This window comes from Zonotrichia albicollis, chromosome 6 (assembly GCF_047830755.1).
Source record: "Zonotrichia albicollis isolate bZonAlb1 chromosome 6, bZonAlb1.hap1, whole genome shotgun sequence".
Lineage (NCBI taxonomy): Eukaryota > Metazoa > Chordata > Aves > Passeriformes > Passerellidae > Zonotrichia > Zonotrichia albicollis.
In genome coordinates, this window is record NC_133824.1 from 539212 (window position 1) to 553324 (window position 14113).

Genomic DNA, 14113 nt, shown 5'->3' on the forward strand with positions numbered 1-14113 from the left:
GGAAAGGAGCTTAGATTATCAGTAATGTTTGGTTTAGGTATAGGAAGTACATCCATTGTATCCTTTATATCTGGACCTCATTTTCTTGGTGAGTTTTGCACATTGTGCTTTCAGGGTCAATACAATTTCTAGACAGAGAGAAAAGAGTGTTATGTGCAAACTCTGAGCAGCTCAGAGTTTGAGTAAAGGAATGGTGTCTAGTCAACTTATAGGTATAAATTCAAGCATAGAGGCAGAACTTCAGAACTCTAGAATTTTCCTCATCCAACCTTCCAGAAGGATTAAGGAGGAGAAGAAAAATCATTTGGGATAAGACAGCAGGTAACATGGTTTTATGACTTCTACAGAACAAGGGCAAGTTTAAACAGAATAGTAGAAACATGCTGAAAGTGCTGTCAAAGAGGCTTTAACTAATATATTAAAAGTAGATTTTATGCTGGTTTCATGACAGGAGGTAAGGACAAACACCCCCACATGCCAACTGAAAATCATCAAGTTCATAAGATTTTGAGGAAAATGTGCTCCAATTTCCTGCTTAAAAATTTGGAAAGGAGGAAAAGGTGCTTCTTGGAGCAAATTTCAAAACAGAAAAATTAAGATATTTGTTGTGCAATTAAGTTACTGAGAGATTTTTTTTTAAATGTTAATTCATTCAGCTACAGCAAGGCAGAGGAGTGTTTAAGTATTTAACAAGCTGGGTCTTTGATTACACACACACCTCATTAATGGGTTGGTGAATCACTGAGTTATTTCCCTCTCTGCCATGCTGGGAACACCAGTGAGGGTGAACTCTCCCCAAGAGTAAAGGGGCTGTATCACACATTCCTAAATTGCTGCTAATGAAAGGAGAGAAGAACATTTCTATTCTTTCCTATTCCCCTGTATTTGGAAGAAAAAGGGATTTGGTGTTTCACATTATTAAAATAGGTATTGATGCTGGGTTCTATATAGAAATACTACCTTTCTAAAAAGGAATTATGACTTCACTTAAAGTGATAAATCACTGATTTTCTCCTGGTCATCCTTCTACTCTGAGCAGCCTGCTCTAGAGGACGGTGTCCCTGTCCATGGCAGAGGGGTTGGAACTAAATGGTCTTTAAGACACCTTTCAATTCAAACCATTCTGTGAAGAAGAGGTTATACCCCAGAATTTCTTGATTCTCTTTAAGTTAAGTCATCATCAGCTGTATGAGGAATAGTCCTTATATATCTATACAAATAGCTGATGACTTATTTATTTAAATAAGTAATTAAATATTTTAATATTTAAGTATTTAATAACCTGTCCAATGGGACAGGTTCAGCTTTCCTTCTGTCTGTTGTAGACAGGGCCCTGCAGAGCATCAGACAGGATGCTCTTGCTCCTGGGTTATTCCAACTGCTGTCCCAACATCTGGAAGGCTTCAAACCCTAAGCTTCCCAGGGTTGTCAAAGTTTTGGAACCTTAACCAAAGTGGAAAGAGTTTGGATGTGACACCTGCTGACATCAAAGCTGCTTGGGGAATTGTGCATGTAAGTGCTGCCCAAAGAGTCTTTCCCAATGCACACACCTACACTGAGAGCATATTTGCACTCCATAAAGCCCACCCATTGCAGAAGGAGTGTGGGAAGTCTCAAAAATAGCACAAATCCTTTATTAACTACTGACTAAAACTGTTCCCAGGACACACTATTTTTCATGCTCCAAATGACTGCTGAAGTTAAATAAGGAGGCTATGAATAAACATCCAGCTGCTGAAGCAGGAACAGCACCTGCAGCCCCTGAGCTTTTATCCATCCAACAAGTGTGTGCCCAAGAATGGAGCAGCTTCATCAGATGATGATCCAGACCCTGGTGAGGGTTTACAATATGAGTAAATCTGCAGAACAAGAACATGGTTTCGCAAACAGAATTTGTCAGCTGAAAGTTTAGCCTCTGACTCTGCTCTTCACAGCAACTTTACAAAGTCAGTTGGGAACAGCAGCAAGAAAAAAAAGTCAGGTTTTTTCAGCAGCAGCCCCATTTTAACATTATGCATACTGCTGTGTGACTGCTCATACTAAAACCAAAAAGCAAAGAAAAACATTTCCCTCTAATTTCAAGTTAACAACAAGCCTTCACATCTATTAGAAGCAGTAAAAAAAAATAATCTGGGTAAAAATTAATTCAAACAATATTGTACGAAAAGGCAAAAGGAATGAACATTTACCTCTTTCACTCAAAGGACTTAATCTGCCAGAGCAAAATTTTGTTGCACAAAATAGTACCTAGCTGTCTTGAGCTTTTGCTTATGCAATGTAAACTGTTCTCACTGTGAAGGTATTTGTAGTGCTCTGTGTTGGTGTATAGTAGTCTAAGGAGGTATTGGGGAAAAAAATCTTATTTCAGAAGATACAATAAAAACAAACAAATAAACAAACAACACACACAACCAAATAAACCACACACACAACCAAATAAACCACACACACAACACTCCCTGGGTGATTTGGTGTCTCATGGAGGTTTTTTTGCGTAATTCTGTTTCTCAGAGGGAGCAGCACTTTAATTCAAACACAAAAAGCAAAGCCTTGAGCTAAGGAAGCTGTAGACAATATTTAGGCAAGTGTTAAACCAAGCATCACTGACCTGGCAGCGGGCAGCACAGGCTCCATGAGGCGCGCCTCGCACCACAGGCTCTCGGGCTGCTCTGCATAGAGCAGGGAGGGCTGGCAGTGCAGAGCCAGAGGGGACAGGCGGCCAGGAGCAGACCACAGAGCGCTGGGGCTCGAGGTCTGCCTGGCTGCCACTCCCTCCGGGTCCCCAAAATTGCTGGCGATGTCGTAATTGACCATGGCGGGGCTGCAGAACGCCATGGTGGAGTATTCGTGCCCGTTTTCCACGAAAGATGAGGGAATGTAGACTGGGCTGTGCTCTGCTGTCAGCGTGGACTGATTGCAGCTGTAAGGGACTGGAGAGATGACACCAGCAGGTGAATTTTTAATTTCTGTTTTATTGCATCCAATATCCTGAAGTGGCAGCAACTGAGAAAAGTCCTTGTGAGAAGATGTGCACAGGGACATTTTGAAGCAAGATTGAAGAGGGCTGTTTAAATATTCATCCTAGGACAATAAAGAATTAAAAAAAAAAAGAATTAAAAATATAAAAGCTCTGCATTAGGTCTTTTCAATAAAAGAAAAGAGGAACCTGTAAACCAGAAAACATAAAATCATCTCGTTAAAACAGATTGCATAGCAAATGCACTTAAATGGTCAATGTACAAATTTACTGCCTTTAAAAAAGCTTTCTAGAATATCCTTAAAAATAAAGGCTAAAACACACATTGAGTTCAGACTCCCTTAAAAATTAAAATTTTAAGAACAAAACTATTTGAGGCCCGCCTGAAACAAAGATAAAGATGACAAATTACCAGGAGTTACAACCAGGGTAAATCTGCTCTCTATCAGAGATAAAATTACCCCAAGGTCCACAACTGTGGAAGAGATATCAATACTCTTCATAACAACTCACCATCTCCTGCTGCTAACTGCACCACAGCCTCCAGCCTTGAGCTCCAGGGTGCTTCCCTTTTCCATCACAAACATGTCACAGCAGGCATTGTGAAAGCAGACAAACACACACACATCCCCTGCGCCCTCCAAACCCACAACTCCACTGCACATCCCCCTGCACAGAGGAGGACACAGGGAGTGGATCTCAGCAAGGTGCAACTTCATCACTGAGGGGTCCCTGGGCACAGCAGCTCTGCACAGGGCCATTAGAAAAGCAGAAGTCATAAAATGCAGATATTTCCAAAGCTGACAATAGAACTCAAGTGATTTCATGAGGTTCAGAAGTTTCATAATTCCCTGCAACTCTCCATCCCCATCCCAACTACCCCCTGTTCTTTCTCCCATCTCACTCAGCTATCAAAACAAGACCTTAAATTGCCCACTGTAAATACTCTTTGCCGGATTCAGGCATACACAAATTATTTAAGAGAGAAAAGAAATTTGAAAAGATAAAAAAAAGCCCACCAAAATTATCCTCCTGACACAGACCCCTGTCCTAGAAGCATTATTTTACTGTAGCATTAAAAACATTTTTTCCTTTATTCTTCACTAAGAGTTTAATCTGCAATTCATTCCAGCTCTGAAGACAGACCTAGTTTGCAATTCAAAACAATTCTGTATCCAAAAGAGCAAGTTTCAGCCCCAGAACTGATATTGCAATGTACTTTTACATATAAGATCCTAACATGAGAAACCACAGGATAACTAAACATTCACCCACAGCTTTGCTATTCCACAAGTGGCCAAGGTATAGATGCTGAATATTCTTACCTTTTTTTGCCTCACATGACCATGAAGAAGATGAGGAAGATTCAAGCACGGGTTTGTGGAAGTACCAGCAACCTCCCTGTCCCCAAGGCTCTCAGCCCAAAGGCATTTCTAGTGTGCCACCTTGGGCCATTGATACATCTTTCTCCTCTAAGGTGATGACAGAGTAGAAACTTTAACAGAAAATGTAAGAAATAATCTTTTTTGCTAAAATGGATAATTGAGAGTCTTTCCTTCCTCCTCACTCTGCACTCTGGCAATGAAACTGAAGATATGTGTAGAAATAACCAGAAACTCATTTAAATCAGCTCCGGCGCTTTAGACCCAGCTGCTGTTTTTTCCTTTGTGGGAAACAGGAAAATGAGATATCTCAGCAGCTGTTTGTGTCCAGCAGTTCTTGGACTGGCCCTCCAGAGCAGCCCAAGCAGGGGATTGTGACCTCACCCCTCACAAACCCACACTCTTCATCTGCCCCCAGCAGATGCTTCACAGCCTCCTCCAGGAAAAACCAGGCATTGTGCAAATTCACTGCACAAAAACTGATAAACCCAAAAGGGCTTTCACTCCCAGGTTATGGGGTGGGTAATTTTTTAGAAGGAAATGATGGAACAAAACAATTTAGGAGTATTTTCAGGGGTTACTAGGGGTGAGCCCAATGAGCACACTGGATTCAACGCACATTTAAAGATCCAGTGTAAGCCAAGCTGAATTCCCCTTGCAGTCTCAGAGGCTGCAGGTATTCAGGATGAGCATGGGCACTCTGCCACAGATCTGGCATGTCCAACGAAATCTGTCTGTGCTTTCTTTGTGCCTCTGCCTCCTTTGGAAGGACACACAACACAGGGGAACCCCAAAGCCTCTGCAGGGAAGGGCCTGAGCATCATCACAGCAACATCTCTGTTCCAGTCAGCCAGGGACACTGTGCTGTGCCAGCTTTTGCAGCAGGCAAACTGGCTGTGTGGTTTCCCTCAGCATCTAGCAAATAAATGCCTGCACGCTGCAAAAGCAGAGAGAACACAGAGCTGCTACTACGGAGTTTTATGAACAGAAATCAGCTGAGATTTGAGTCATGTTTTTCCTGCAGAGGAAATCCACTAATGAGTGTGAGCTTAGCAGGAGGAGATGATGTCTCCAAAGGGCAACACACAGCATTTAGAAACATACACAGAAGTTGCCAGAAGCAAGAGTGAAGCTTGTTTTAGGGGAAGAGTTCACACAAGCATAAGAAGTCAGCACAGCCTTCCCGAAAAACACTCTGCTCATAACTTATTTACAAGAGAAGGAGACTCTGGGGTCCAGCAGGTTAAAGAAAACTGTACTTGTGGTCTTCAGCAGGCTGTAATGTAGTGAAAAAATAACAGTATTGACCTGAGATTATTAACTTGGGTAGCAGAAATAGTCTAGCCACAGCACACTGTGGATCTGCATGAGATCACGTTGATCACATTTCTTTACACCCAGAGAATTTCAAATGGGAAGCCCAGAGCCTCACAATAAAGTGAGACTGCAGAAATTATGCATTATTGCTCAGAAGGTCCTAAAAATTGGCTGCTGAACTGTGAAGTTGTGTGTCTTAAAGAAGAACTGAAGAATGAGGGAAACAGACTCCAAGATCTGAGACTCAAGAAAAACTCCACAAACACCTCAGAAGGAAGCACAGCCACATTTAATGCAAGGACTACAATAAGTAGTGCAATAGCTAATAAATTTGTTCCATCCTGGGATAATGTCATCATATTTTAAAAACTACTCATGAAACAGAAATGAACTACTTCCTAAAGTGAACTCCTGTCCCAACACGCCCTTTTCCTCTGAAAAAAGACTTTAAAAGCAAGATTCAATGATGAAATACATTATTTAGATGCAATCTGTCAGCTCTGCACTAGATCTGTACCAGACACAGAAACAAAGCAGGTGTCTATTATTTTTATATCCCAGTCTCCTGGGAGTCTGCAAATGTTCCAATCCACTGAAGTCAGTTTAGCTTAGCGAGATATTCAACAACTGAAGTGCCAATTATTAAGTAAACCACAGCCATTCTGGCCAGTTCCTCAAGTAACACTTACCATTCACAAATCTAAGGCACTACAGGCAGGATTCCCTTCTGACATAAAGCAGCTTCATTAGCTCCAGCACCTTGAGGATGACACCACTATCCATGAGGATGTAGGGAAAAAATTAATGTTATCAATGTTCTCCACCAAAAAAACCAAAACAAAACAACAAAAAAAGGTTTCTTGTCTTTGAATAACTCTCCAACAACTGAATGTATCTTGAGTCACCATGCAAGACATGCCAGATGAGGCACAAGGGCTGGTTTAGATGTCATAGTCAAACAGACACATGGGTAAATAATTAAGCCATCTGACGTATTTCAACAAACTCAAAAGCCTCTTACTGCACATTACCTATACCAAGTACCTCTTTAAAAGCCTTGTGGGAAAAAAACTAATTATTTTTTTTTTCCAGTTTTAGGTTTGTTTGGTTGTTTGGGATGTTTTTTTAGTTTTGGAAAGGAGAAAAGTAGGTAGAGAAGGCAGGGTGCCTGCTTGGGAACACAGCACAATAGCTTTTCCTAGAAAAGCACAACACTTCAAAAAGCAAGGGAGTGATGGATGTTCTCAGGCACCCTTCCATCAATATGCACTACAAACTGCTTAGCTTTTCATATATATTTTGAGTAAAGATTTTTTGCAAGAGAGAATCAAGATGACCTTTTTCTCTCTGCTAGGCTTAGACTAAAGTGCAATCATGGTGCCTTTGGGTTTAATAGAGGTGATTCAGCAAGCATGCATTCCACCACCCCACAGCCAGAGATCCTCAGTCATCTCACAGAGCATTCTATTAATATTCTCTTCAGTTCCATTTTACACAACTCCCTGCAGCAACAAACTGAATCATCTTCTGGAAAAGTGATTACTAAAGGAAAGTCATTCCTGATGCGGGTGATACTTGTGCTTCGGGTTTTGTGACAAACTTATTACTCATTAAACACAGCAGTGCCAGATATTGCCAACAGAAGGCAGGCAAGTAAACAAGTTTATTATTACTTGAGAAGGGCTGGATGCAACAAGTAGGAGAGAGATAGGGAAGCAAAATGGAAAATCCAGCTGTCTGTCCAAACTTCAGATATTGTACTCATCCTCCAAAATTAATAACCTGTTCGCAGTGGCATCCAGACGTACTCTAAATAAAATAGTGCAGCTCAAAATCACACAGGAAAAAATACTTTGAAACAAGTAAAATGAGCATTCTTTAGCCTATGATAGCCTTTAAGTTACTCAGGACATTGACAACTCCTAGATTATTCTAAACATTCATAAATACATTTCCAATCTCAATGGATGTGACATGGGGGCACCAAAGGAACTGGATTTGTTCCACTAGGGGAATACACAACTTCAGTCTTCTACCCCCTGAATTGGAGTTACAAAGACAAGGAGTCCAGACTCTTTTTACAGAAAGTGCAGAGGTCAGGAGATCACAGTCACAGTTCAAGGGAAATCCCAGTAAAACATGGGCGGAATTCTCCACACTGAGAAATAAGGGCAGGAACAGGGTACCCAGAAAGGCTGTGAAATCCCCATCTTTGGAAAGATTAAAAAAAGACTCACTTTGAGCAGGATGCTTGATTGATTGCTCTCTAGATTTTCCTTCCCACCTTCCCATTACTGAAAAATATATTCAGATCTCAGTTCAAACTAGAATTAAGGTTGACTTTACTAGTTTTCAGCCTTTAAATTTGTGGATCATTAAAATGTTACCAGATCTGAGAGGGGATTTAAGCTTTCTATGATTTACATCTCTTAAGTATGTTTCATAGTCTTAGGGTTTCAGACACCAGAAGTGAAAAGCCACTGTCCTGCTCAAGAACACAAAGGCAAGCTGAGACACTTCAGCTCCTTTACACTCCATGTAATTATTTCAGTTATTTTGACTTTTTGGTCAAAAAGAAGACTTGAATTTCAGCATGAAAATTTTAGTGTGTTCCATTAGAAAAGAAACATCTACTAAAATTATTACACAAATTATAATTAAAAGGATCTAGCTGAGGATTTTGTTGTAATGCTTCAATCTGCAGCAGTGTCATGGCAGGAGCCAGTACAAAGAACAGCACCCTTTTCCAGTAAGAAAGTCATTATTTAAAAATAAAGCATCTGATGCTTTAAGAAAGGGCAGGGAAGAGGAGCATGGGGATTTAGATTTTCATGGATCTGGGATGTGTATCTGCATCCAGCATCTCTGAAGCACACTTGGGTCTCTCAGCACATACCAATTAGGGAAGCTAATTCTAAAAAAATTGTTCTTGTTTTCATTGCCACACCATAGTTCTGTCCCAACAGCATGGAATACACCTGTTCCTTGGATCCAGGAGGAATTAATTCCTTCAATCAACACTTCCCTCTTAATGAAAGTGTCCTAGAACAAATGTGCACATGCCTTCCTCCACTCCATTTCTTTCTGGTCATTTGCAAAAAGTGTATTCATAGAATTATAACTGAATCCATGAATGGTTTGGGTTGGAAGGGACCTTGAAGATCACCTAATTTCAATCCCCCAGCCATGGGCAGGGACACATTCCATGAGACCAGGCTGCTCAGAACTCAATCCAACCTGGCTTTGAACACTCCTAGAGATGGAACATCCACAGTCTCTCTGGGAAACCTGTGCCAGTGCCTCACCACCCTCACAGTAAATTTCTTCCTAATATCCAACCTAAACCTCCTCTCTGAGTTTGAAGCCATTCTGTCTTGTTCTATCACTACACATCCTGGTAAAAAGTCCCTTTTCAGCTCTCCTGGAGCCCCTTTAGGCTCTGGAAGTACCAGAACTTTCTTCAGTCTGAACAACCCCAGCTCTCTCAGCCTGTGCTCGTATGAGATGTGCTCCAGCCCTCTGGTGAATTTCATGGCCTCCTCTGGACTCACTGAATCTTATTTTCTTTGTCTTCCTTGTGTTGAGGGTCCCAGAGGTGGATGCAGCACTCCAGGTGGGTTTCCACAAGGGCAGGGCAGAGACTGCACCAGAGCTTGGTGCCATCAGCAAACTCAGTGACCAACACCTGAATCCCACTGCCCACATCACCAAAGATGTTCCATCACTCCAGTCTGCTGAGGAGCAGAGTGCCATGCTCAACCCTCTGCCCTCAACAAGAGAAAAAGCACATGGATAAAATTCCTCATTTTGCCCAGTCGAACTTCAACACAGCTTGGAGGGTTTCTGAATAATTGTCTCTGTTATTATCAGGGTATAGACATGAGCTGGCACAGGGGCTGAGATTTTTTGACTCAAGTCAAGTTCCTTCTATTTACTCTTACAACAAATCAACAGTTCTTGTATGGAAAATAAATTAGGGACTGAAAATTCCACCTCGTTTATTCCCTTTTCCCACAGCATTTTCCCCACTGAGGTCTGTGAGGATATACAGCAGCATGAAGAGAGCAGAGCCTGCAGCAATGCACTCATGCCAGGCAGAAATTTGAGAGGAAAGAGATGGTGGCTAAAAAGTCAATATGTGAAGAAAAACAAGTAAATCAGGCAATAGGGTTAGAGCAGGAATTGAAAATTCCTACACTCTCAGGGGAGACACTATCTCATTGTTAATGAAAGCAAAGATGAGACTTTCCCTGGGAGCAGCTGTTCTTCACTGGGCATAAAGACCAGTGAAAAGATTAAAAGTCCTTTTGCCAATGCACAGAAAAGTCCTTATGCCCCTTAAAACCTGACCCCTGGCAATCTATAGGCAACAAGTCTGATGTTGGGTGAGACACACCCCCAAATTATAGGAATTCATCCATTTCTGCAGTCCATGGTCCACCATCCTGGCAGATGTGACCTGCCAGAGCTCCAAACCCAGGGTGGGAGGTTCTGGTTGGCATTGATGTCAGAAAAGCAGGATTCATTGCTCCTGGCTAAGCTTTCCCTTGAGCATGCCATGCCTCAGGCTCCTCAAATAACCTCCTGCTTTGTGAGGCTCAGGAGCAATGGTGATAACCAGAGCAATCTTTGGCAAAAGAAAACCTTCCTTGCAGAAATGTTGTCAGGGAATAATCATTTCAGATCTCAGTGACCTAAAGAGTGAAGAAAAAGCAGTGGACCTTTTTCCTGTCAGACCAATTTGCAATATGTCTTATTCTACTTTCTCCTCCCCCCAAATAAAATGGTGTTATTTACATTGTTTTTTTTTTTTTCCAGACAGCATCTTCCCAATGCAAATGATTCATGCTATAGGATTAATTTAGGTAGCCAAAGAGTACATAAAAAGTGTCAAACTTTTGTCTTTTTACTCATAAAACTTGAATAAGCAACCTTTTCTACCATGGTATAGGAATGAAATCTATGTCTGAATATGTACAAAATGCAGAATTCCTCTGGATGCTTATCTGGTTTTAGCTATAGTAAATTGATTTCTTACTGGAATTCCTGTAAAAGACTATTCCAATTGTATTAATTTTGTTGTGCATTTTCACATTAACAGCAAATTCAAGATTAAATATCTTTGCCTCTGCAATTTTATTCTAACTTCTTTAAAATAAAGTTTTTTCAATGCAGTTTTTTGATACCTGATTTTTGATGACTTAAAATACTTAAAAGCACCTCATAAATGAGTCATCATGCCTTTCCTTTTTCTCCACCATCACTGAATCACTGAAAGAGCACAGAAACCAAGGCATTGCTTATTCCTGCCTTTCAAGCTGTAAAACATTCTTGTAAAGCTGCATGAAATCCCAGGTCTGATTTGTTTAGCACCATCCACAGGTAACAAAAGTTTGTGCATATGTTTTAGTCCCTTAAACAAAGCAAGCTGTTCTAGATTTGTCTCATCATTAACCCAGACATGAAAACCTGCCTTTTATTGGGAGTAAAATCCTGTCTCAGCTGAGTCAGTTGGAATTCTGTTGATGACTCTCACAGATGGACATTTGTCTAACATATTAATTAAGACAAAATTGTAATGCCCTCCTAGTCTTATTAAAATGAAATCTGAGACATTTTTCTGGAATTTCTGCCTGCTGAGCTTATGTCCTGCCTCTCAAGGAATGGACCAGCAAACTCTTTTGTGTGAATATTTCTTGCTGCTAGCAAAAGCATGCTGCAGATAGCTGAATAGGAGCACAGTAAAATAATGGATATAAAATCTGGTCAGCCCCCTGGATCACCATCCCTTATCACTGTAAGCTCTTTGCTACTTTTACCTCTAAGCCAATATTCAAGAACCAGAACTAAAACTAAGAGCATTTAAAGAGATCATATACTAACTGGATTTATAGTTGTTTTAATTAATATATTTTAACCCATTCTTGATCAGAGCATCATTATAGACACTCACATTAACTGACTTCTTGAAGACAATTCTGCAGTTGCAACATTTTAAGAACACCTCTAAAACTATGAGCATTTTCTTCCTGTGATATTTAAAGTTTTTCAGGTAATCAGCCAAAAAATTCTTAAGGATATAAAATAGTTTCTGTGTTTCCACTTTCTCCAGCAATACTTGAAGCTCCATACTGGTTCTCATTTACAGTACTGATGAGATAAACTGCAAAGAAGGATCAGATTTGCTCCATCCCTTCAGGTCCAAAATTTTTATTGTTATTTCTCCTTTGAAAGCCTGGGGAAGCTGAGCTGTTCACTCACACACAGAGTTACCAGCCTGACAGGGAAGACACTAGAGCTGTCTTCCACTGATGCTGTGTTACAGTCACTGTGTCTGCAAAATGCAAGATACATCTTAGTTTAAAAGGAACAGGAAAGTTCAGAAAGGAAAGCAAAACGGAGGACAGCCACAGAGAAGTGCTTGAACTTTGCTCACAAACAGAAAGAAGAATTTTAATGAAGTTCTCAAATATCAAATAAAAGTTTTCAAGCTTGAAATCAGAAATACAGCATGTATTTGTTGTTTCAGTAAAAGCATCAGTCTTAGAACTCCCCCTCTTGTGGGGACAACAGATGAGCAAGGAATTTCAAGGATATGGATGAGGAAACGCATTGCTGGTAACACTGAGCACATCAGAAGCAAATGGTAAATGACTTTATGTCCAAAAGCAGTTTCTCATGCCACCCATAATCATATCAAAACTTCCTCTACACACAAATTGTAATTGTGCATCATTCTCTGTATGACAAGGCTGAACCCTTTCCCAGAAAGAAATAGCACATTTACCAACCATTCCAAGGTATGAACTGCACAATTTGCTGTTTATCCCATCCTCCCTCCAGGCTGTAATTTATTTTCTCTAATAAAACCTTGGTTATAAAACATCCAGGATTAAAGACCAGATCATTCTTGCCATTGCTAGCCAAAGTCTTTTACGAGCATTCAGGCAAAGGCTCTGATGGTTTTGATGAAGATTTACACATGTGCTGTCCAATCTTTAGTTATTGTTAAATAAACCTTTTAGCAGTACCAAAAGCAAACTTAAAAAACAGACTTGGATCTTATTGTCTAATGAGGAAGATCCTTCTTAAAGCTGAAGATTTTAATAAAAGAGTGTAAATCTATATCACTGACTTCAATGGGGAAACTACTTCAGAACTGTAAGAACAAAACCTGAGGCATTTATCAGTGAGAGACTTGGAATTTCAAAAGTCAAGTCAAGAGAGCCCCAGTAACCCAAATTTAGTTTGGATCAGGTTACACCAATTGCTATGATGCTTGGAAGAGGCATTTAGCTTTTATTAGTACACTTATCTGTGGAATTTCCCAAAAACCTTAAAACACCATGTATGTACCAAAATACTCCTCCTGCTCTCAGTGCAGCAATCCTATTCTAATAAGATTCTTAAACCAAAGACCTAAAAAATAGCAAACTTCCATCATTTTCTCTGTACCCACAAATATTTAAAAACCCCAAGCCCATTGGAAGATCACTTAATCTGCATAAACTGATAGACTTTAAGAACAGATTTACACTGGAACCAAAATTAACACTCTCAATAATTTACCTATCTAATTTCCCTCACAGAGGCTATTGTTCATAAATCCAGAGATTATCAATTGCAGACCTTTGGCAACATTTACAACAATAAATATTCCATTCAATATAGCACGTACCTGAATGACACTGAATGGGGTTTCTGTTCTTTATAAATGCTCTGACAGCATTACATGTCAGCAAGATTTTCTCATAGCAATTCTGGATTTGTTTTCCTTCTTTCCTTTATCTCTGATTCTAAAAGCAGCTGTGCCCACCACCACTTAGTCATCAGATCTCAAATATGAATCTTTCCAAAGCAATGTGGTGCCTGCTCATCAGTGCAAGGTTACAGGGATACTATCAGTGTTTCCTTTCCCTCTGAAGGCAAGACCTAAACAGAAGTTCCTCCTCCTCCTTTCTGACATAACAAGCCTCTGAATTTGTCGTTCACTGCAGTTAAGGCTCTTACATGATGGAATCATTTTATAAGCCAAGCATTCTCATATGTAGCACAGAAATCTGAAGGTTAATTAACCAGCATTTTCTGGCATCAGACACTGAGGTTTTTAAAAGGCTAAATCAAACTTTTTATATCTTTGTCACAGGAAAACCTGAAACATAATTAACATTTGCTCATAAGCAGGAATGTACTCATCTCAGACATTTTGGGCAGCATAATAAATAAACTCCTTTGGCATTGTTTTTTAAATACCAGATGCACAAACACAGACAAGGGGGGGGTATTTTTCTTTAATGGAGCTACATTCATTTTCAAGAAAAGCAAATCTACTGGAACCCATTTGGGATAATAGCTTTGTTTTACTGCTTGTAAAACAAAGCTTTTTATGCTTTAAAAAAAGCCTATGTATGCTTTAACCCCAGCCTGCAACACAGCC

At 40.2% G+C, this 14113-nt stretch overlaps 1 protein-coding gene across 5 annotated transcripts in view; it reads right to left on the reverse strand.

The window, feature by feature from the left end:
• Positions 1–13651, reverse strand: part of ESR2 (estrogen receptor 2) — a 38539-nt gene extending 24888 nt beyond the window's left edge. The window contains exons 1-2 of one of the 5 annotated variants that reach the window (XM_074542226.1): positions 13355–13651; positions 2609–3081 (exon numbers count right to left, since the gene is read on the reverse strand). In XM_074542226.1, coding sequence (XP_074398327.1) covers positions 2609–3042 — 434 coding nt within the window. In that variant the 5' untranslated portion in view covers positions 3043–3081; positions 13355–13651. Of the gene's footprint in view, positions 1–2608; positions 3082–3490; positions 3766–4302; positions 4717–6365; positions 6578–13354 lie in introns of those variants that run through there. The other 4 variants (XM_074542225.1, XM_074542223.1, XM_074542228.1 and 1 more) reach the window with 4 other exon arrangements.
• Positions 13652–14113: the final 462 nt, after the last annotated feature.